Consider the following 24,576-nt stretch of genomic DNA (forward strand, 5'->3'; position numbering starts at 1 on the left):
GGACCGAAAGAAATATGTTAGCAACAGTAGTTCAAGTACAATGGAATGGAATACAGTACAATGGACCAAACTGTTCCCCCTTTCTACCAGCAGATGGCAGTATTTAAATGACTGACTGTATTGTGTGGCATGGGATGTGCACATCCCAGGGAGATTAAAACTGCTCAGAAGATCATTGGTACCCATCTCCCCAGCATCAGTGATGTCGGTGAGGTGAGGTGCCGACGCAGAGCCCAAAGGATACTAAAGGACAGTACCACAGCCTGTTCACCCTCCTGCCTTCTGGGAAGAGATATAGAAGTTTCTGCTGCAGCACCACCAGACTGCAGAGCAGCTTTTTCCCCCAAGCTATCAGACTCTTAAACTCTAGTTCATCCTCAGCACTGCTCCACTGATTATAGTTTATTTCTGTTTACCATTTTTATAATTGCTTCTATATTAATGTATATTGTCTGCTATGTAGCAGAAGGGAGTTACAAACTCAATTTATACTTTATACTATATAACCTGTTATATTGTGACAAAATAAATCTACCTACCTACCTTAAAGAAGAATAAAGTGAATCTTTTGGAAAGGCCAAGTTAAAGTTCTGACCTTAAAATGACTGAAATGTTGTGGAAGGATGAGGAAGCAAGCAGCTCATGTGAGGAAACCCACCAACGTCCAAGAGTTGAAGCTGTTCTGTACAGAGGAATGGGCAAAGATTCGTCCAAGTCAATAAGCAGGACTGTTCAAAAGTTACTGGAAACGTTTTGTTGCAGTTATTGCTGATGTACTCAGCGTTGACAGCCTGTTTTTAGTAATGTGATTATGTTTTTGGACTTTCTTTTGAGGACCTTGTAAAATGTTCTTACCTTAGGGCTTCACAGTAAATTTTCTGCAGCCATAGATTGTACATGCAATGCCTTTGAAAGCATGTATGTGCTATATATGTTGAATAAATGTTTAAGACTTGTATGGATTCTCTTCACTTGCATGACACAATGGGAGTGTTGTATGTTATACACACTGGAATGTGTATAGAGAAGAAAGATTCACACAGTATATAGCACACTGGTAAGTCATTCTTTTGGCCAGATGGCCTACATTAGGACATTTCTGATGTGAGTTTGTTGACTGAAATGCTAAGAAGCTGATAGCAGTGTTAGAATCAGGTTAAAACAGAAGGGCATGCAGGTTTAACTCTGGGCTGGGGGTGAAAATGAAATGAACAACAATAAATACATATGTATCAGTAATCTTGATTTAAAACAGTTACCAAAGACACAATACAGTCAGTCATTTAAATACTGCCACCTGCTGGTAGAAAGGGGGAACAGTTTGGTCCATTACGGTGGAAACCTCATTAAATATTAATTTAATTATATAATATAGTGCTAACAGTAACAACTCTGCACACACAATAAGTTCTTAGGTTAACTATTACCAACTGTATTGAACCAAACAATGCGCTCATTAAACGTGACTGGTGATGTGTACGTGGATAGGCACGATATTAAATCACTGTAATAAACTACTGTTGCTAACATATTTCTTTCGGTCCAGGTTTATATAAGCCTATTTATTGATCGATTTTTTTTCTTCTAACGTTACTCTGGTATAACGTTAGTGCTGCATATTATGACCGTTCTAAAAGCTTGGCTTTTATTTTTATAGGCTATATTTACTATTACTTCCGGGTCACTTGGCCAACCTGTCTTTCTTTTAATGTAGATATTCAAACGGAGAAATTAAAAAAGGAATTTCAAAAAACCAAAATCGGACCGTTATTAGGGGTCCAAGCCCGAGTCTGCAAGAACGGGCAATAGCAAAGCTATGCCGTTCGCACAGCAGAGCTGTAGAACCCTATTGTTTTTCTACTGATTATTATTCTTCTCCGCCTAAAACTCCGACTACAGCCTAAACCGTACATGGTGGGGGGTTGGCATTTTCAGGAATGGTCCAGAACTCCGCAAGGACCTCAGGCGCAACAATTCACCCACTTCCACCGCTAGGTGGCGCTATAGCAGAAAAAACGCGTTTGGCCCTATAACTCCCATACCGTACACCGTACATTCAAAAACCATACATTCCCTGGATACAACTGAATCACGTGATATAGGCCACGCCCATTTCCGCCTAAACTTTTATGCATGAAAAATCGCGATTTATCAAAAACCTACTTTTTAGAACTCCTCCTAGACCGTGCGACTGATCGGCACAAAATTTGGCAGGTAGCATCTCCAGATGGGCTGGACAAAAAGTTAATAAAAAGAATTTTGATAGGATAAAAATTGCAATTATTACGCACAAACAAATTTGTGTAGCTAACTATGAAAACACGAACTTTGCCAAAATAAATGCCATCAACGCCAAACTTTATATTCTTGTTTACCATGACCCTCTGAAGGTCACCCACGCGTTTTACAAAAATTGGCCACTAGGGGGCGCTACAAGTACAAAAAAAATTATATCTCATGAACTGCTCATCCGATTTTTACAAAATTTGTTGGGTACCATCTAGGGCCACTCCTGAGGCCAACCCTAGAGTGGGGTACTGAGGGGTCAAAGTGAGCGTGGCCTATGGGACCCACGTCTAAATGTTCTACTTACACTAACGTGAACAACTTTAAATTTACAGGGTAGATAGACAATGGGTCATGGACCACAACTACCAAAAATTACACATGTGGACCACTAGGTGGCGCTATAATGTTTTTTTGCCTTTAACTCCCACATTACACATCGCACATTAAAAATCCTTAAATCCACGTGTTCCTTGAATCAAGCTGAATCACATGATATAGGCCACGCCCATTTCCGCTTCAATTTCTTTCCGCAATATCGTGCAACCAACTTTTTCGAACTCGTCCTAGGCCATGCGACGGATCAGCACGAAACCTGGTACTTAGCATCTCCAGATGGACGTGACCAAAAGTTACCCAAGGAATTTTGCTACGTTAAAGTATGCGCATTTGACGACCAAACAAATTTTCCTAGCTAGCTACCACACACGTATCATATCATATGTCGACCAAATTAACTGTTATCAGCAAGGAACTTGAGATCATTGTTCAACATCCCACTACGATGCTCTGTACCAAATATGGCAAAGATCGGCCTTTAGGGGGAGCTATAAGCAAAGTTTATTTGTTTTGGCCAATAACTCAATGCATTTAAATGGGAAATTTGCAATTGCAATATCTCTGCCACAGTAAATGCAATCAACACGAAACTTGTGGTGCTCGTTCGGCATGCCGCTCTGAGGCTCTGTACCAAATCTGGCGAAGCTCGGCCATTGGGAGCGCTATAATCAACGTAGACGAGTTTGTGCCCTTTTACTCTATGTTAATGCCATATTTGCACCACAGACCTTGCAGCTCACACTTCTCAATATTTACTGATGTTTGCCTTTGGTTTTTTACAATAAACAAACTTCTTAAGCCACCTGACAAAGTTTCTACAACCTTCACAGTGGAAGAATGCAACTCTTTTCTCTCACTTTTTCAATCCAAAATCAACACCATTCATAGGCGCCGATGAAAATACTGAGCACCCACGTGTGCCAGACTGCCAGTAGGCTACATTCATTTACAGTTAAACATTGCAATTGGTGCTAAGTGGAGAGTCTGTCATAGTGTGATTGGTTATGTCGGTGGCATTGATTCTTAATTTCGCACGAAGCTGATCGCGGTAACGTGTCCGTTGAACTTTCCATCTCCAATCCTATCCGTATATCACTGTTAAAGGTAGTCTGTATATGCGTGGAGGTGAACTGTTGACCGCTACGTTTGCAACGGTAAAAAGGAATTTCAAAAAACCAAAATCGGACCGTTATTTGAATTTGGTTTAGTCGTTTTTCGTTGTTGTATTCAGAAACCAAAAACGGGAGAACGGCTCTTTTTTTATTTTTATTTTTTTTTTACCGTTTCTTTGTTTTCGGTTTGAAATGACAAACGAAAAACAGGTGGTTTCTGTCCATGATAACTACAAGTCTAAATGTAATGTCCATATCAAAGACAAAACAAGGTAATTATTAATACAAAATTACTCTGATGAGTTTCAGCATCAAACATTATCAGTATCAGTGACAAAAGCACAGGTTTCACTTCCTGTCATGATGCACTGTGGTAAATGGGAAGTTCTGTCATAGAGATAGAACAGGAGAGGAAGCCACACTTAGTGCATACAGACAGTAAATGTTCTAAATGACACAGTTTGATTAGAGACAATAGAGGCTGTTTCCCTTTTTTTTACAACATGGAGCTGGTGAAATGCATTTTCATAATTGTCCAACTGAGCTGTATTTGTCATGGTAATGTATATTGTTTTATATATAAACTTAATATCTAAAATATGGCTTAATTATGGCTTTATTGACATCGGTTGTAACAAAAAAAAAATTATTTTCTTTTCTAAGTTGTAACTATATTTAACGCTGTAAAGTGCAGCACATAAACCACGTTATGACATTTTGAAAAACTGAAAGTTGAGGTGAAATCATTGTTGTCAGTGAAGGGAAATGGTATTGGAATCTGGTATTGTCTTCTATTTTACTATTTCTATGTGCTATTAATCAAAAGAAGAGTGAGTATCACAACATATTTAACATGGACAAAGAAACTACTACTACTACTACTACTACTACTACATACTAAAGTGGTAAATCTTGACAAATGGATCCTGAAGTTGGCTAAACCTTATTCAATGTATTTCAGAAAAAACACAGCAGCTTTTTATTTTTATTTTACATAAATCTAAAGTGGCTTTTGGTCCAGTTATATTTGCTCTTGTTTCTGTTTTGTAGGTCTGAGGTTTACAAGTGCATCATTTTCATTTTCCTCAAAGAAAGATATCTTGAAGAAAATTCAAATGTAATTAGATGGTGTGGAGGTTAAAAGTAATCATGTAGATGAAAATAGAGAAATATAATTCTGGATGAAAAGCAGATAATGCACATTTGCTTACATTTCAATGTTTTATATTTAATTTTTAATCTTAAATTTTTTAAATTCATGTTTCGGCTGATTCAGTCACATAGGAGTATAAAACATTAAGATAAATACAATGTGAAGTGTAGAATGTGGATGACTAAATACGTTATTGGTGGTCTCTGATCTACACACTCAAACTGCACTCCACCCAAGTGCTGAAACGAAAAAAGGTCAGACAGTTACTCTTCAAAAGTCCTGTGGTATGAGTTTGATGTGGTGTGTTGGTGAGGTTGTATACACTTGATGCTGCACTGTTCCTGATAGTGAGAGTAATGAGTTTATTCCCCATCTTCATTTCAGCTTTGCAAAACTCATCCACTCAAACAGACCCAACGTATATCCAGAGGAAAGCAGAAGGAAATAATACAAGAGGGAGAAAACAAGAGGAACTTGACAGTAAGTTACATTGTCTGCTGTGCAAATGTATTATTCAGGAATATAATCTTTCTCTCTCTCTTTTACACAAACACACAGTAATACCAGATATGTTACACTACTTTCTGTCCAGAACCAGAATAAACTCTATGCAGAGAACATACAATGTGAATATCCTTGATTTTATTGACACAGGATGTGGGGTGACCTGCTTGTGAAACACATCTCTGTGAATTTTGCAGGTGCAAATCAAACGGTGAGAAAGCAAAGCATTCTCCCACACAGACTCTGGTGCAACCTTTGCCGTTTGTTTCTGTGTGGCTTTTTGCTCAACTGCACCCTCAGTAAGGCAGTTTTGTCCCAGAAACATCTCAGTCATACACAGGAAAAGACACATTTGTTTTTAAAAGCAGTCAGAGGCAAATATTTTATCTTCTGGCAGAATATAAAAGTTTTACATATGGAGGATTAAACATGGCAGATAATGTATTGATGATGTGGCCCCTTTCACCCACACTGCTCTGATCCATGTGCTTCAACACAAAGATCTGACTCTTGGTCAAGTGGTTACTCTTGAAGCGAGTAATACTAGATCAAATGTGGTTAGATGTGTTTGTTGTGGTTTGTTGGCTGGCCTATATAGATGTGTGAAAATAACAACACAATCACTTGTTTATTTTGTCTCAATCCACATGCAAAGTCCTGGTGCTGTAAATACTCACTAGATTACCAAATGTGTATCAATCCGCAATAGAAAATAATCCAAATGCACTATTTCCTTCTGTTTGAGTACCGTTTGCTAGAAGCTACAGTGCCCAGCTGTTTTGGGAAATAACTGAGCTTAAAAAAAATGAAACTATATATCTGTGACACATATTAAAGATTTACTTCAGTAAAACACAGACGGGGAAGAGAAATCAAAAAGTATTGAGATTGTGACAAGAATCACTGAACTGGAACTGATACTATTGCTTTTAAGTTTCACTGGAATTGCAGGTCTGGGAATAATCACCACATAAATCATTTCCTGTTTCTGTGTGTCCTCAGGTGAACCATACGTCCACAAACTCTCTGGTAAATGCAGCTTCACGCTCAGGATGCCTGGAAACAGGAGCGGTGATGTGGTGGCTTTACCAGCAGAATCTACAGATATGCTGGTTGAACAGATGTGTCAGGATCTTGACTGTGGCAGCGTCTATCATGTGAATAAAACCAGCTCACCTCCCAATAGGCCTACCGCCTGCTTTCACGACTGTGTGTACCAAGATGGTCGTTTGCGGAACTGTTCACAGAGTACGGGAGGTAACTGCACTGGGATTGCTGAAGCTGTTTGTGGTAAGGTTTTCTCCAATGTCTTCTACTGATGATAGGATTGGGATTCAAAGAAATCCTGTTTTTATTTCCAAAGTATTAATTACTTGTAAATTCAAACAAAACACAATAAGAAACACAAAGTAGACTGTATAACATGACAGACGCAATGGCAATGACTAAGACAAACAGACAGCAGCTCCTCCCATAATAGAACAATAGTGAGAAAGTACATTTACTCAAGTACTGTACTTATGTACAATTTGTAGGTACTTTACTGGAGTATTTCCATTTTATGCTTCTTTATATCTTCTTCTTTATTTATTCTACTCCACTACATTTTGTACTTTTTAACTCCATTACATTTATAAAAAAAAACATAAATTACAGATTCAGATTATTAATACAACATCTACATCAACTAATACATTATGAGGTATTAATATGTATTAAACTACTGAAAAAGTGCAATAAAAAAAAAAAAATTACCCCCTTTACCAGTTGCAACATTAGTGATGCTTAAGACACCCCTGATTATATCTCTATATAAGTATAGGCTTTTTCGATGTACTGAATGCATGACTTTTATTTGTAACACATTCTTTTTTACATTGTAGTATTGCTACTTGGTTTTTTTGTTCTTTAAAAAGCTGAGTACTTCTTTTACCACTGCAAGAGAGATAAGTGTACTTATAGAGATAAGACCTGATGGCCCTAGACATAACAACACAACTTTGAATACATATTGTATTTATATACAATATATACAGTGGCAAGAAAAAGTATGTGAACCTTTTAGAATTTCATGGTTTTCTGAATAAATTTGTCATAAAATGTGATCTGATCTTCATCTAAGTGAAGGGTATTGACAAATATAATGTGTCAAAAATAATCACACAACATTTTTTTGATCTTTCATGTCTTTATGGAGAACCACTAAAACAACCTCATAGTGCTTGTGGAAAAAGTATGTGATCCCTTGAGTTAATAACCTCAAAAAAAACTAAATGGAGTGAGGTTTTAGCACACCTGGAGTCTCATTAGGATAATAAGTTTTGAGGTGTGGACTACAGCTACTTTGACTGATAAAAAACCCTCAAACTTTTGGAGTTTTCTCTGCACAAGAAGAACACGCTTATGTGAGCCATGCCTCGCCAAAGAGCTTTCAGAGGATCTACGATCAAGAATTGTTGATTTACATAAAGCTGGCAAGGGTTACAGAGTTATTTCAAATACTTTAGAAATTCACCAGTCTACAGTTAGGCAAACAATATACAAATGGAGACACTTTGGGACTGTTGCTACTCTACCAAGAAGTGGGCGCCCAGTCAAAATGACACCAAGAGCACCACGAAGACTCATCAATGAGGTCAAGAAACAATCCCGAATGACAGCCAAAGATTTGAAGACATCATTGGAATTGGCATCTCTGTTCATGGGTCTACAATACGTAAAACATTGAACAAGCAGGGTATCTACGGCAGGACACCACGAAGGAAACCACTGCTTACTAAAAAGAACATTGCTGCACGCCTAAAGTTTGCAAAAGAGCACATTGACACTCCACAGCAGTATTGGCAAAATGTTTTGGGGATTGATGAAACTAAGATTGAACTATTTGATAAAAACACACAGCACTACACCTGGCGTAGAAAGGGCACGGCATATCACCATGAACCAGTTAATAATTCTAAGGGTTCCCTTACTTTTTCCACTGCCATTTCGAATGTTGAATGAGTGTGTTCAATAAAGACATGAAAGATCAGAATTTGTTTGTGTTATTATTTTAGACATATTATGTTTGTCAATACCCTTGACTTAGATGAAGATCAGATCACATTTTATGACAAATTTATTCAGAAAACCATGAAATTCCAAAAGGTTCACATACTTTTTCTTGCCACTGTATGTGTATATATATTATATAATCCAGCCTTTCTAGGTTATCAGGCCAGTCAGATGGTATTATAATGCAGATGGTGCACAATAATTTATCTTTTATTATTATTATCTATTCCTACACTGATTATCAATTCTATTTTAGTTTGAGCTGATAAAAGATTGATACATTTACTAATTAGCAAAGATTGAAATGAATGTATCTCTTCAATAGTCAATTACTGTAAATATTATCAAATAAACTGCCATAAGACTATTTTCAAGGCTATCTCTGCCCTTTATCATAAACAGTGCCAAAAACTGACCGCATATCATGATGTCCTGCAGGCCACCAGGCTGTGCGGCTGGCAGGAGGGTCAGACCGCTGTGCCGGACGGGTAGAGCTGTGGAGAAAAGGGAGGTGGGGCACCGTGTGTGACGACCAGTGGGACATGCGGGATGCCGACGTGGTGTGTGCCCAGCTCGGCTGCGGTTACGCCCTCAATGTGACGGGACAGGGCGGCTTTTTCCCCCCGGGCAGAGGACCTGTCCACCTGGACGAGCTGAACTGTACCGGCAGAGAGGAGAACCTGTGGGCCTGTGAGGCCGCACAGGACGAGCCCGACTGCGGACACAAAGAGGATGCTGGGGTCGTATGCTCAGGTCACAGCACACATTCTTTCACACAGAAAAATAGCTGTTCAGAAACAGACAGAAGAAAATGAGAAAGTTGAGCGTGAAAGAAATAGAGATAGTAACTGTCAAAAAAAGAAAACTTCATTTTGTTTTGTATGAAACAAGTTCAAAGCTCGACAAAAACAAGGGTCTACAGCCATGCTAGCAGCTCGAGGCTGTACTTGAGCACAGAGGTGCTTTGAGCGAAATGCTGACATTAGCATAGCATGCTCACAGTGACATGTTTAGCATGCTAATGTTTAGCAGGTGTAATGTGTTCCATGTTCACCGTCTTAGAGTAGATATTTAGCATGCTAATATTTTCTAATTAGCACTAAACACAAAGTAACGGCTGGGCTATTAGTTTTGCAGGTATTTTGGGCATATTATATTTAATGTAATTATAATTATATGTAATATGGTGTAACGTTTTAATAGAAATGTATAATCTTGACCTGATGGGGGCACTAGATACTACCTTAAGGGATCACCAAAGTGAATAATTATTCCGATGGGGGACGTGAACTGAAAACCGCAATTGTTAACCTTATCGTGACCCTAGAGGAAAAGTTAAGTGATGAGGAAAGTCAGTGGGATTCATCCTCTGGGGAACATGAATGTCTGTACAGAGTTTTATGGCAATCCATCCAATTGTTGTTAGATATTTCTATCTGGAACAAAGACCCAGACAGACCGACATTTCCATCCCACAGCCATCTAGCGTGGCTAACTAGCTAAGGTCATGAGTCCAAGTCCCGCCAATGCACACCAACCCCTGTATAAAAAAATGTGGAAAAATAAATGCTATTTAAAATGTATTCAAATTTAATAATTTGCCTATATAATACTTACCCTGTGTAGGTTAGAATTGTAAAATGTAAACTACCACCAGGTTGATGAAATCCCCAAAGCATTAATATCAAGGATGTAATTTCAATGTTTCCTCTATGGCGATATTGTAATAATTTACTCAACATTAATCTACAGGAGATAATGTCGTATTTATTTTTCATTTAATAGTTTCACAGTTTGTATTTTCTATGTGCAGAGATGAGAGCAGTCAGACTGACTGGAGGTCTGGACCGCTGCTCTGGTAAAGTGGAGGTCCACCGTAATGGCAGCTGGGGTACGGTGTGTGATAACTGCTGGAATAAAGACATGGCCTCCATGGTGTGCTCCATGCTGCAGTGTGGTGCAGAGCCGCTGAAATACTCCCAGTTTCTTCCTTATCTCACCCACAACAACGGGACACTGTGGTTCTATTTATGCAATCAAAACGTGCTGAGCCTGTGGCAGTGCATTGAGTTAATCAACAAACCACATCTGTGCAGCACCTCAAAAGCATCGGGCGTCATCTGTAACGGCAAGTGACCAAGTGTTTGTTCATGAAATACGTTTTACAACAACAACAATATAGGTAGGGGACTTGGCAATGACTTGGCTGAGAAACAGTATAACAGAGGGAGCAGCACATGAGAAAATGCCAGGTTCTGCTGAATTATTAAATGTATCACATTTTTTTAACTTTATAAAATGTACAGAACAGGAATCAAAAGCAGCTATGAACCTATATTTTATTCATTTAATACAGTTCATTAAAAAAAAAAAAAAATTCTCATGTCATTATTTGACTTTTTTGTCAATAAATAAATAGCTGGTAATGTATGTACATTTTGGTTGGCCAATGTAGTCTAATTTAGTAATAACTTGCCCGATGAAATACCAAACCTTTGTATGTTACAGTAGAACTGTAAAATGTAAACTACCCCCAGGTTGATGAAATCCCAAAAACAAAAATATTAACAGTGTATTTAGTATTTTCTGGCTTGCTGTTCAGTATTAACAGAATCATACACTGTATTTCTGGTAGAAATATAAAATTCATGTTGAGCTAATTCTGCATATATAGATAAAACAGGTGAATAATTGCATCTCTTTATTTGTCAGCTCACATCTAGACTGTGTTGAACTTGAAATATTTTTGTTGTGCAGGTTCCCTCGGGTTTCCTGCAGCCACGACAGCCACCACAGATAATGCAACTGTAATGACCAGTTTGACAACTGGTAAATACTTTAGTTTTTTCTTTTTAAATCTTACTTCAAAAAAGCCATTTATCACATTATGTTCATAAATATTATTTTTAAAATGCTTTCACCTATTTAAGAGTTTCAGTATTTAAAATACACAGAAAGGCCTTGAAACGAACACAGAGTCTTGAACTAGTAGAAATTATGACGATCATGTGTATTTTTTTCTTTTTGTCAATCCCAAAAGGTGCAACCTCAGTCAGTCATGATAAAGGCTTCCCCTTACCATCTCCAGAGCTTCTCAGCACCATTGCTCTGGCTCTTCTTCTCTTCGTGGTTCTCATTACATACTCGGTGGTCTGCTGCCATTACAGAAAAAGACACGGTTGGTTTTGCACTTCGGTCTGCACTACAGTCTCACTACTTTATCTGGACAGAAATCCAAAAACAATTTGTGATTTTAGTAGCTCTACATTTAGGAGCAGCCCTAGAAGACTAAGGTGTGCTTTTGCCATCAGGATATCTGAACTGAATCATCATATTCTGGTTTTGATTATTATGTGACTTCAGGTCCAGATGCTGTGTGCTACTTGTGAGATTAAAGTAAATGAAAAACAGGTTGTGCAACATTTCGTCAATATACTGTATCTCTACAAATGTTTTTTGCTTTTATTTCCTTCACCAGGTTGGTAGAAGTTTTTTTCTTTAAAAAAAAGTTCAAGTCAGAATTTCTTAATATTTAAAAAAAAAAAATCTTTTTTCTTAAATATTTGTATATATATTTAACAATCTTTGCATATTCATAGTGTCTGGGGTTTTTTAATGAGGAAGAAGCATTTTAAGAATTCTTAACAAGGTAATTAGACTTTTCTTTGGAAAAAACACATCAGACAAATTATTATGCAAAACGCAGTATGTTTATGTGTCTTGTGTGAGAGGATCTATAATCTCAACAACAAACTACATATCTACACAATCTCCATTTCACTTGACATTTCACCTCCTAAAAATATTCCAACCATATTCCAGTTTTTCAAAGCACAGTGTATATTTAATCCCATTTCTTCAGTATATAGATACATCTTACTCTATTTTTAAGATGAAAAAAACCTTTAAACAGTAGACACTCCAGACAGTTAAAGACAATAATTATCTATACCTTGATAACTGTGTCCACAGCGTTCTTGCTCCAGCAGACTCGCAACGGGCCACGACCTCCCTCTGATTATCATCACAATAGCTACCAAGACGCCGTCGACCTCATCAAGATCACTCCCAACACTCCCAACCCACTGCAGACAGAAGGTCAGTGGCTGAAAATGTCCAAGAATATCATAAATAAATAAAAATGTGTGAGCAGAATTGAATACCTTGCATACTAACACAACTTAGTCTTCTTTATACCTTACAAATATATATCTATTTATATACTTTACGTGTACAGTAGTGAGAAAGTTGCATGTACAAAGCATCATTCAACCTCATCAAGTTGTTTCATTTTTTGTGTTTGTCTCAAAAAGTCCCATCCAATCCCAGGTATCTTTGGACCCAGCTTAGTAGTGTTGACAGCACGTCAGTAGATACAGACTATGAGCAGTATGAGCCAAGCAATGACCCATCTGTCACTTTAACAACCTTTCGGAGTGAGCTATGTTCTTTTATTTTTATTTCCATTTGTATTTATTTCTGTGTGTTTCTCAGTCTTTGCCTCTTGAGATGTTCTCTCGGTGTGTTGCTGCATTTTGCGGTTGAAGCTGCTCTGCCATGCATGTGTGTGCGGTCTGTGCATATCTATGCTGTTTGCAGTGAATGTTTGCAGGATGGTTTGTGATTAAAACAAATTCTCAGATTCTCAGAGGTACAGAACAGACATGAACCCTTTGATGAGGCCCTCAGGTCTTGACAGCCTCTTTGAGGAAGGTGAGTCACTGTTAGTTTGCAAAGCTGTCACAAAGACGTTACACTTTGCAGATCTCAAATACACACGATAATAAAAAAACATCGACAGAGTTTTAATGAGACTTTCTGAACACATTTATCACTGTAGGAGTGTTTGGATACATAAATATCTTCACAAAATATTTATTTTAAGTTACATTTAAGCTTTATTCAACAAGGACATATTTTGAGTTACATGATTTGATTGGTTTTGGTTCTATTCTGTCATAAACAAGCTGCACATTACACACTTTTCACAAATTTCGTTGTGATTTAATTATAGCAGAGGCAAGTCAAGGCAGCTTTATTTGTATTGCACATTTCAGCAACAAGGCAATTCAAAGTGCTTTACATAAAACATTAAAGAGCAGTTAAAACAATTAAAAATATAAAAACAGTTAAAATAGAATAAGACAGATATGAAATACAAGAATAAAAGTTACAACAGTGTAAGTTCCGACAATACCTAGTATTATACCTATTTTGTATCTTTGGTCTCTAGTACGCTGTAATTTAATGTTTATTTTATTTTATTCAAAAAGTCGAACAACATCTTATTTTGTACAATCTGTAAATGGACCTGTTGTTTAAAAAAAAAAAAAAAAACATAGTAATGCATGCACAGTCAATTCCTGGTTTGCATAACCATACATAACGTTTGCTTGCAACAAACATTTGAAACTTTTAAACTCCCGGACATTTGAACCATAGAGTTACATCATCCCTTTTACAAGAGATAATTCATTTATTTTTTATTTTTTAAACTTTGTCCTAAATATTATATTGTAATTTTCATTTTCCAGCCCCTGAAGCCACAAATGAAGTGACAGGAGCCTTCATAAGCTGTAATGGCGGCCCTGAAGAGGCTCAATATGCCAGAGTGTCAAAGATCTCAGTGGACTCATTTGATACCTCCAGTACCTCCTCTGGGGAATGCTACGAAAACACAAACAACGGCTATGCCATGGTCACTCCTGGTCAGTCATATTCATTCACCTGCTTCCCTTTAACCAGTACCTTGTTGTTAAGTTACCGTAAAAATGCACTAAGTGACTCTACGAAAAGCTGTTATATTTGCTATACATTTCACAATTCCACTTATAATGTGTGTATTGGCAGCTGTTTTAAACAGTAATTTTCTGCATACTATTAAGGAATAATTACTATAAGCTATATGCTAAGCTGAGCTAACTGGCTACTAACTGTAGCTTCATCTTTGCCATACAGACATGAGAGTGGTATCAGTCTTCTTGTGTGATTTATGGCAAGAAAGGGAATTACCTAAACTATTTCTTTAAGATTTAGATTATAATCCACCATCAACTCCTTCCTTAGTAGTAATATTGTAGCAGTAATAATTGGTGAAACTTGTAGCAACTGTCATATTGTTTTCCAAAGAAAATGGTAGTAAGGTTGGGGAGGGTTTAGCTTTTTAAATATATGATTCATCAATACTTTTTGTACTCTGTGGGTGTTTGCAGCTAGATATCAATGTAAAATAGTCAAGATAAACACACTCGTGATTCCGAGGTAGGAGGATATGAAAGACGAAAGCAAACCTGAAACTGTCTCAAAAAGTTTTCACAAGATAGATAAAGTTGTATTGTTCTCACAAATTACAGAACCAGGGCAGGGCCAGTCATCTGCTTTTGACCCTTCAAGGCTCCTCTACAGCAAAGATCAACTTTACTCCGGACAAACAACAAACCTGCAGAGTTCAGGTAAATGTAAATAAACAGATGTTACAAAAGTAAGATCCATAACATTTGCTTATCTTTGTTATTGTCTGATCATAAGGTGATGAAGATGACGGTCCCATCTACTCACCTGTGAGCCCCGACCAAAACACTTCATCTGAGGATGACTATGATGACGTTGGCACCTAATAGTAACCAGAGGAGGTACTCCAGCTCACAGAGACCAACAGTGTGGGACTGAAGCTGCAAAACTGTACTGAGAGGAAACATGTACTGTAAAACCAAACACCTGTTTAGACTGAGGAAACCCAGTGAGCATCCATTTGGTGACATGCAGGCTAAAATAAGTCTATACATTTAGGTTAAAACTGGGCTCAATTTGGTTAAAAAATGTCTAAAAAGTCTAGTTTACATATTACCATTGTTTCAACAGCATTGTAATGACTATTTGATTGTGTGCAGTATTCAGCATTCATTTAAATGCTGATACATCAGTTAAATGTGGCCTTGGTTCTTAAAAATGTTCTTTTTCAACCAAATGTACAACCAATTTTGACCCAGATTGACTTTTGACCTGCAACTTATCAAACTGTTTCCTGTGAACCGCAATAATGAGTTCAATCAGGAGAGACGAGTGAATGAAGTAAAGACGAATGTTTATTATAACAGATGATATGTGATAATTATGTATTGACAGAAAGTCTTTTGGGTTCTTAGTATCTAATGGAGATTTGTAAACGAGGGGTGTCTGCCCTCAGCAGCAGCAAGATAAATCCCCCCATGGAGTCGTCCAGACTGGTGGCTGATGTATCTGCAGGACGGGCGGTAATGGGGAGGTGGAGGAACACTTTGCCATTTGCGACGATTTGCACTGAAATGACAGCTGACAGCAACAGAGAGAACAAATATAAATAGCGTAACCTAAAGGCAGAGAGAATCATGTTTAAACAGAGGCAGCAGCAGGATGATAGGCTAACAATGTAGGTGTGATGCTGAACTATTAGATAGATTAGATCAGCTGATGAGAACAGCTGACGACATGATTGACAGCCTCAGACAGGACCGCAGGGAATAATGAGTGAGCATGTGTGAGAGGATTGAATGCAGATGCACGAGAAACAAAACTACAGCCCTAAGCATCCCACAGTCTTATGCTATGATGATTGACTTGCTGCAGGTAATCCGTCATAGTGAACAAGTGAAGCAGTTTTTAACAACTAGTATGTACTCAAATAATGTGATAATGTTTGCCATGTATCTTTCTGTGGATGTAAGTACTTTTAAACTATTGAGTTCCAACATAATGTCTAGAATTGTTATGTGCACTACATGGCCAAAAGTATGAGGACACCCAAACAGCACACCGACATGTGATGGTTGAATGTGTCATTCTCAAACTATGGGCAATTTTCTGCTGCTCTAACAGTGGTCACTCTTCTAGAAAGGTTTTCTACAAGATGTTAGAACTTGGTTGCAGGGATGTGCTCTCATTCAGCCACGAGAGCATTAGAGAAGTCGGACACTGATGTTGGGCTATAAGGCAAGAGAAAGGCAAGGTCATTTAGCACATTTCATTACAAGTAAACTCAATGTGCTGTACATTAAAATGCATGTGCAGACACAAAGAAACCCACATTGCATCTTCTAGACAGGAACAGACACACTCATACAGTAACCAATCACTACACAGTTAAAATATAAAAGTTTTCCCGTTCCAGTTCATCCTTAAGGTGTTCAACGGGGGTTGAGGTCAGGGCTCTGTGCAGGCCAGTCAACATTTTCATGTTATTAGTAGTATTAACATTTCCCTTAATTTGAACTAAGGCGCTTAGCCCAAACCATAATTAATGACCCCAGACTAAAGGTACACAAAAGTATGTGCCCTTATACTTTTGGCCACATAGTGTAGTGTGTTAAAAAAATGTGCTAATGTTTGCAACACCATCCTGTGGGTGTTTGCAATAGTGTAATCAAACTTGAGTTCTACCACAAGGTGGCACTATACGCTTGTAAGTAACTAAAGGTTTAACTGGTATGAAGCTATTACCGTATATGTAAACTAAAAAACAAACTTGTCATACCATAACATTTTTGCCAAATAAATGTTTTTCAGGCTGTAAAATGTTGTGACAAATACCCAAGTACCTAAGTCAAAATTGTGCACTGTAAAAAAGTTTGCGAGGGGAACTCTGGATCCTGATCGGGGGCCAACATAAACCATCAGTGCGGTTTGAAACCAGACCTGGCACGGCTCTTCTTGGTCCATTACATCTGCAGCAGCTGCAGAGCATCAACGCTTCCTCCTGATCCAAAGTGATGCCTTGAATCAAAGTTATGTCTTGTTTTGTAGAATATGACAAACTGCTTCAAAAGCCCCTGTAAACTTTTAATAATGCATAGCTATGGTGAATGCCCAAATTAATATGGATTAGCTTCAACTCAGTTAACATGGGAAAATGGGAGTGATGATGCATTAGATTGATAACCAGCAAAAATTGGGTGTTTTTTGACTCAAAGGTATTTGGCAAGGAAGAGAGGATAAGTGTGTATCAGGGTGTGTTGAGGGGGAGGATGGGGGGTGAAGCTAAGGAGAAGAGGAGGAGGTGGAAGGAGAAGACGGCAGAGATAAAACGTGTCTGAGGAGATCATATATTACACTCAAATTTAGCCCAGAGCTCGGCATCAAGATAAACAGGCGAATTAACGACCAGATCTCCTTATGAAACTCAATCTCTTTCATATGCCGAAGAATCCAGCACACGCACACACACCAACCCACACACCACTTAACAGAGATTCCATCTAAAAATATGCAGTTTGATATATTACAGATCCTCCTCCAACAGTTTGCTTTTGTTTTATTCGGCTCTAAAAGATTGATGAATCAGAATCCTAAAGTCTGTGGATTTACAGTCCTGATTAACATCAAGGGGAAAGAAATGTAGCACACTAGTATTTCAAGTAGCTTGTAGTATTTGCGGGATTAAAAGATCAACCCTCTGTTTTACTTTGTTCATTAAATCAGTTACACACAAAGGATTACGGCTCCATAAGTCCATAAGTTGCTTAAAGTGTCCCGACAACAGATCCTGCCCGAGTTTAAACTTTTGAACTCTGTTTGGTGCAGGAGGCCTGGAGACGACATGACCCGGCTTTAAGCAAGCAATATGTAGCACATACTAGAACATTACAGCTGCTGCAGTTTGTGTTTAGGAATCTTTTGAGGTTCGTCAAAATATATTACAACATTGAGTTTGGCCAACTAGTTTTTTGGCTTTTTAGCATGTGTGACAATATGTGTTACACTCAAAGCTGTTAACGTTTCTATCCATATTTTTTTTCTGTGATAAATATTCTTAAATCAATGTTCACTAACTAGCTTCTTTACCAATGTTTTAACTGTATCTCATGTCCTGACTCTTGTTCAGCTGTCAATTCATGATCTCATTGAGTGAGGTGGTTGTGTATGGACACTGATATGTTGTTGAAAGCTGCAGAAATAGCAAGTACGTTAACCTTGAATATTGACCCTCCATGCTCAAATATTATTATACAGTGAATCAAATGACAATAATTGATAATTGAGTTGTGAACCCACAGAGAACTCTGCTGCTCAGCGTTTTAGCTTCTTTTAGCTAATTTCATCTCACCGCTCTCATCCACCTTGATTCAAGCCGTAGCCGGCAAAGCAGCTGTTTTTCAGCAAACAACCCCTCCAAAAAAATCACTACCTGGCCAGAACCAAACAGCCAACACAGTTAGTGACTAGCTGGTGAACATAGTAGAGCATTTAGCGGCTAAAGAGCCAGATATTTCCCTCAGGAGTTTGTAGAGACCAAAAGTAGAGCTAAGAGGAGAGTGAAGACTGGCCTTATAGTCATCAGGTGGACACAAAAACGATTCCAAATGAACGATCATGTTGCTCTGTAACTGCTGGATGTGTAAGCAACTGTTTGCTAACAACAAGTTCTCCATATCAACTTAAATATGTCAGTGTTGTTTCTGCTACCTAGTGGCCAGGAAAACCCTGATTCCTGCAGCTTTTGAAGATGTTCTTAGGATATTAAGTGGTATTTTTTGGCTTTATTGTTATTTGGATTATTATTATTTCTTATCTTCCTAACTTGAGTTTGCTGTCAATTTGGAGAATGAGAATGCTCTTTCACTTCCATAAAGCTAAAGTGATTTTGTTCATAAACTTAAACTGTGAAAAGTTTTTATCTACAGTATGTATAATTTGTGTATCGCTGGAAATAAAAGCATCACATTATTGAATAACTTTTTATTTTTAACTTTTTAGTGAAATCATTCTCAACCTTTTATATGTAACTGCAAAAAAAGTATTTAACATGTCTTGTAGGTTTAGCTCTTGACTTGGCCTTTGTATTGGCACTACTCTGATTGCCAGGGACATGTTGCAGGATGGACTGTAGCCAGTGAAAGGCAGTGAGGTAATCAGTTTAGGTAGAGCCCCAGATGGTTACAGACTCAGGAGAAAAATCCACTTCAGCTTATTAATCAAAGCCTTTTTTTCTCCTTCGGCCTATAAATGGCAAAGCTTTCTACTAAAGCCATTACATTCACTATATTCCTTTCTCCTGATTAGTCACTCTCACAGTGAATCAGCCTGTAGTTTGGCTGTAAACGACATTACTGCCTGCTGGGCAGAAGCTTGGGTGCGCTTGCGAGGCCCGGTAATAGTGTTGATTACTGCTCACTCATTAGGTTGCTTTCACTGCCGCCGCTAAGCCCTCATCAGGAGGTTTTTGGCTGAGCGGCCGGGCAGGGGCCCTGATCCAATTCACCTTTAAAGTTCAGTGGACCTGTCTGGGTTGCCACGGGTCAGTGCATAGCTCTCCATGCTGTGCACTCCCAGAGAGGCCCTCGTTACCTCATTTCCTGTTACTACTGTACCAGACAAGCATTTAAATCTCATGGTTTGGTTGTGTAAAGTTTGCAATGTTTGTCACAGATGGTATATTAAAACTCTTTAATAAAGCACTTGTTGGATTTATGTCTTTGGAGAATAGAGAATGTGATGATCAGTCAATTGGCAGGGCTACCATGGTGAGGTGCAAAACACACTAATAACAAAATAGAAAACACAAAAACAATTCACAGAACACAACATTATAGAAAACACATCAACTAATCCAAAAATCCATTTAAAAAAAAACTTAAATTTCTGAAAGCAAAACATTTTACAAATCAGAAAACACATTATTTTAGAATATATTAACAAATCAGAAAACATTTTAGAAAATATAACATAACAGAACTGAAAACAACAATGGAAAAGATAATTTTTGTTTGTGATGGACAGAACCAAAATCAAATCAGAATTTAATTACTGATTCTGTTAAAATAGAGCTAGAGTATATTTTTTCAGTTTGCAACCAAATTTTAATGTGAATAAATAATCCACCAGTATTATAATATGTTTGGACTACTGCAATGGTGTCCTGTCTACAGTCCCCAGCAAAACCCTGGACAGGCTCCAGTATGTCCAAAACTCCACCGCCAGGGTCCTCACCCACACCAAGACCTGGCAGCACATCACCCCAACCCTTACCCACCTTCACTGGCTCCCAATCAAATCCTGCCTCAAATATAAAATCTTACTTCTCATCCACAAATCCCTCTATGCCCTGGCCCCACAGTACCTCTCCAACCTCCTTCATCCATACACCCCACCCCGAAATGTCTGGTCCTCAGACACTGGCCTGCTCTCCATTCCCCACACCAGACTCCGTACCTTCAGAGACAGAGCCTTCAGTTTTGCAGCCCCATCCCTCTGGAACACCCTCCCTGCAGATATCCACAATGCCACATTCCTGTTAAAAAAAACTCCTCAAACACCACCTGTCCACAGCCTACAACCTCCCTTAGCTTAGTTTAGCTCCAGTAATTCTGTGTCCTTGAATTTTGTGAAAGGCGCTATATAAATAAAAGTTATTATTATTATTATTATTATTATTACAATAATGAAAATGAAACAGTGACACAGGGTCAATACAAGTCTTTTTGTGGGTGGTTTTCTAAAAATGGCTAAAATGGTTAAAAGTGTAAAATTAACTAAATTTTTTGTTGGAGCCAAATTAACCCATATTTTTAGTTGTTTAGAAAATCTTTGTGGTTTTTATTGCTAATGTTAAAATTATAAATTGCTACGCCCTGCTATGTCCTGCAGTGCCCCGCTACGCCCTGCTACACCATGCTACACCCTGCAGTGCCCTGCTACACCATGAACTACTACAACTAATATTTCTAGTCATAGTTCCATTATCTGTATTGTGACTATAATTGCCACTGTTCATCATACCCCCAACCGGCATCGTCAGACACCACCTACCAAGAGCCTGGGTCTGTCCGAGGTTTCTCCCTAAAAGGAAGTTTTCCTCACCACTCGAGGTTTCTGCCTAAAAGGAAGTTTCTCCTCGCCACTGTCGCACTAAATGCTTGCTCTTGGGGGAATTACTGGAATTGTTGGGTTGTGAAGTTATAGAGTGTGGTCTAGACCTACTCTATCTGTAAAGTGCCTTGAGATAACTCTTATTAGTTATGATTTGATACTATAAATAAAATTGAATTGGAAATTGAATTTCATCTAATGTTGTTGTGTTTTGCACCTCAGGGCCACCGTACATTTCTCATAAAACACATTTATTTGTCTGTTTAAAGAAATGAATCCCAACTTGAAAGCTGGCCTGGCAGCGTAGCGTTTAGCTCATTAACCTTTTTTTCTTCTTAGCACCTCGCTGCAGTTAACAGTCTGTGGCCTCTTCCCCACCAAGTCACATTCATGTAGCTGCCAATCAGGTCAACGCTGCAATTAAGCTGCTTTAAACTTGTTCAGTGGTGCTTGGAGGCCGTAAAAATACTTCCGTTTGAGTGTCAATGGGAGCATGTGGTGGTTAACGCTGCATTCATGGAAGAATACATTGTGTCTAGTTAATGTAAGAAGTCTGGTCAGCGGGTCAAAAGGGCAACATGACTGAAGGATATGAGGATGTGCAGTAGTTTCCAGCTGTTTGAGACATGATTTACAGTACTACGTTGTTGTTTTTTCTTCTTAACTTGTCCAACATTACATTTTCTCAAGCAGGTTAAGAATTTATGGACACATTTCCTTGTTTGTCTCCGACCAGATGGACTGAGGTTTATGAGTGTACGGTGCATGTGGGATGGCGGCATCTCGCTCTGAGTACCAGTCAGTCAGGACAGGCGTCATCAATCTCAGTCTCCAGTGAATGGTAGATTGGCTGCCATAAACCAGGCCTGATTGCAGTGTGCTGTTCCCTGCAGAAGAGTTTTCAGGCCAAGGGAGGCATGGAAACAAAAACCTGCAGATACAAACAATGTGTGTGGGACACTGAGAACTGTGCCACGTTGTAGGATGGTATACTGTACGTCTAGTTGCACCAGTATTTCACAGGAATGATTCTTTTTTTATTTTGATTATTCTTGTCAATCAAAAGTGATCCTGTAACCATTTCTAAACAATCACAGGTTTCAGATGGATGGTTAAAATGAGAGAGTAATGAAAGAAAACAGAAACATTATGTACATTTGAAGTACTCTCTGAACCAGGACTGTTGCCCAATTTAGGCATGGCCAAACTAAGACTTAAGGGCCCTGGGGCAAAACTTTACTGTGGGGCCCACTGGTTCCAGTAGGTAATCCAGCTTTAGATTAAGGACACTGAGGTCATGTCCTCTGTTTTATTTCTGGGTTTTAGAAATCCAAATGGCTTGTTGGACCACTACAGCTACAGCATATTGGCACAATATCTTGCAGAGGACTGGTGTTAACAGGCAAGTGTTGGTTTACAGAGTCGCTGATTTAGGTGAATGAGCAGCAGGTGTGCTGGCAGAGATTTTGTAATCATGAGTTGTATATTGCGAAAACTTGATATTAAAATTTTTACAAACCCCAGATAATTATTTCCAAAAACTTTATTAAACCCTGATTTTAAATCATGCACCATCAATAGGTCAACATTTTAATATAATTTGTCCAATACTTTGCTTATGACTGAAAAAACTAATGACATTCCCATCAGTCTCAGCTGTACTTTGTGTTATCGCAAGTGCAGATTAGCAAGAGTTAGCATGCTAACACTCTAAACTAAGATAAACCTGCTTAATATCAGCACTTTAGCCATTTATATTTTTACGTGATTTGACTTATGACGTTTTATCACCATATACTTCTATTAAAAGATGAAAAAGGCACATTTCTACTCATCAAATTTCATTTTAGAAGATTTTCATGAATGATAATTATCCTTCCAAGCTAAATGTGGTTCATTTACAGTTTATTGTTAATCAATGTTTACTGTCTCCTATGATATTAATAATATGTATATACAGGGGTGCCGTATAGGGGGGAAAAGTTAGGACAATTCCAAGGGCCCATGACTGACAGGGGCCCCAAAAAATAGGTAAAAACTAATATAAAATTATTAAACCATCATCATTCAGTATTTATATTTCAAATATAATAATTAAATTAATGATCTCTTTGTTTTTACTTGTTTTTGGCAGTAAAAGTTAAATATCCCCATTGACCAAAAAGTAATCATCCATATAGACCGACCACCCCCCTGTATCTGCATGAAATGGTTTGGTCCTGCCTTAGTGCACTCAGTGACGTGTTTAGTTGCAGCAAAGCCCGTCTACAGAAAGCCGTTCCACTCCCGATTCAGCCCCATTGTACCGAATTTGGTTGCAGTTCCACCAGAGTTCCACTGGGGGTGATCGCGGTCCAGTGCTAAATGAATGGGACTCTATGGAGCTAGACGGCTAAATGTGTCTCTTTCGCCTGATTGTCGTTGACAGTTTGACAGTTGACTGTTTTCTTACAGGTTGAGTCGTTGTTGCCCATAACACGCTAGCATTCTGCTAATGAATGCTGATTGGTCAGTGAAGGACTGATTACGATCGGAGATCCCGCTTGACGGCATCCGAAGCAGAACCAGAATGTCAGAGTGAATATTTCGGCGTGGTCTTTAAAACATTAGCAAACCTCTTTCTAGCACGTGTATTATTAACAGGGAGAGTCTAACCTGTCAGCTGTGTTGGCGATGCCTCGAGAGAACAAAGGAAGCGACTCAGAGCTTGCCGTAAAGCAGTATCTCTGGCCGTATATGTGTATGAAGTCATTGACATTTTAAAAGGCTTTTTAGAACAAAAAAGCCACTTTAAAAAAATCTAACACCCAGCAGTGTGTATTTTCTTAGCCTTCCCTTTCGAATGCAACATTCAAATTACTAGACAAAAAATGATATCCTGAGAAAAGTGGATTTTGAGGGGTATAGCTCCATAGAGTCCCATTCATTCTGCACTGGCCTGTGAGCGCCCCCTATATGGAACTCTGGTGGAACTGCAACCAGTTCAGAAGCCGGAAGTAACGAGAGAGTGGAACTTCTTCCCTTATTAGAAATTCTTTGGTTGCAGTCAGTAGATGCGGCAGAACTACAGTGACCACAGTGTTGCCAAGTAACGTTAAATCAAAATCTGGTTTTCAAAAAAGGAAAGACAGAAAAGAGAGAGAGGAAAGTCAAAGGAAAGGGTTTCAAACTGTAAACCAGTTTTTCACCAAGAAAGGTGGGTAGCCTATAGTCTGTGAGTGGTATTAACCTGTTGACTTAATGTCCATAGTGAAATAAGCTAGCTAGCTAGCTACAGACTAGTGTTAG

At 38.4% G+C, this 24,576-nt stretch overlaps 1 protein-coding gene across 3 annotated transcripts; it reads left to right on the plus strand.

Annotated features, from left to right (window-relative positions):
- Positions 1-3,635: 3,635 nt before the first annotated feature.
- On the plus strand, positions 3,636-16,998 carry LOC144528592 (T-cell differentiation antigen CD6-like). Of its 3 annotated transcripts, none has more exons than XM_078267270.1 (13): positions 3,636-4,009; positions 5,275-5,370; positions 6,397-6,684; positions 8,887-9,201; positions 10,262-10,576; positions 11,206-11,277; positions 11,489-11,626; positions 12,421-12,546; positions 12,762-12,884; positions 13,090-13,161; positions 13,983-14,156; positions 14,802-14,900; positions 14,977-16,998. In XM_078267270.1, exons 1-13 carry the CDS (start codon positions 3,961-3,963, stop codon positions 15,063-15,065), a joined length of 1,956 nt encoding a protein of 651 aa, XP_078123396.1. In that variant the 5' UTR covers positions 3,636-3,960; the 3' UTR covers positions 15,066-16,998. The 3 variants fall into 3 exon arrangements, with proteins under 3 accessions (XP_078123396.1, XP_078123394.1, XP_078123397.1); XM_078267268.1 differs by lacking the exon at positions 3,636-4,009 and adding an exon at positions 4,128-4,295; XM_078267271.1 differs by lacking the exons at positions 3,636-4,009; positions 12,762-12,884 and adding an exon at positions 4,129-4,295 and having other exon boundaries at positions 14,977-15,544.
- Positions 16,999-24,576: the final 7,578 nt, after the last annotated feature.

The sequence above is a fragment of the Sander vitreus genome, chromosome 14 (genome assembly GCF_031162955.1).
Source record: "Sander vitreus isolate 19-12246 chromosome 14, sanVit1, whole genome shotgun sequence".
NCBI classification, from domain to species: domain Eukaryota; kingdom Metazoa; phylum Chordata; class Actinopteri; order Perciformes; family Percidae; genus Sander; species Sander vitreus.

Bases quoted from the DNA above. Each gene is read 5' to 3' on its own strand.
- LOC144528592 (XM_078267268.1), top strand. From the start codon at position 4,241: ATGGAGCTGGTGAAATGCATTTTCATAATTGTCCAACTGAGCTGTATT. The intron at 9,202-10,261 runs GTCACAGCACAC...TTCTATGTGCAG, and splicing joins TGCTGGGGTCGTATGCTCAG to AGATGAGAGCAGTCAGACTG. The intron at 10,577-11,205 runs GCAAGTGACCAA...TTTGTTGTGCAG, and splicing joins ATCGGGCGTCATCTGTAACG to GTTCCCTCGGGTTTCCTGCA.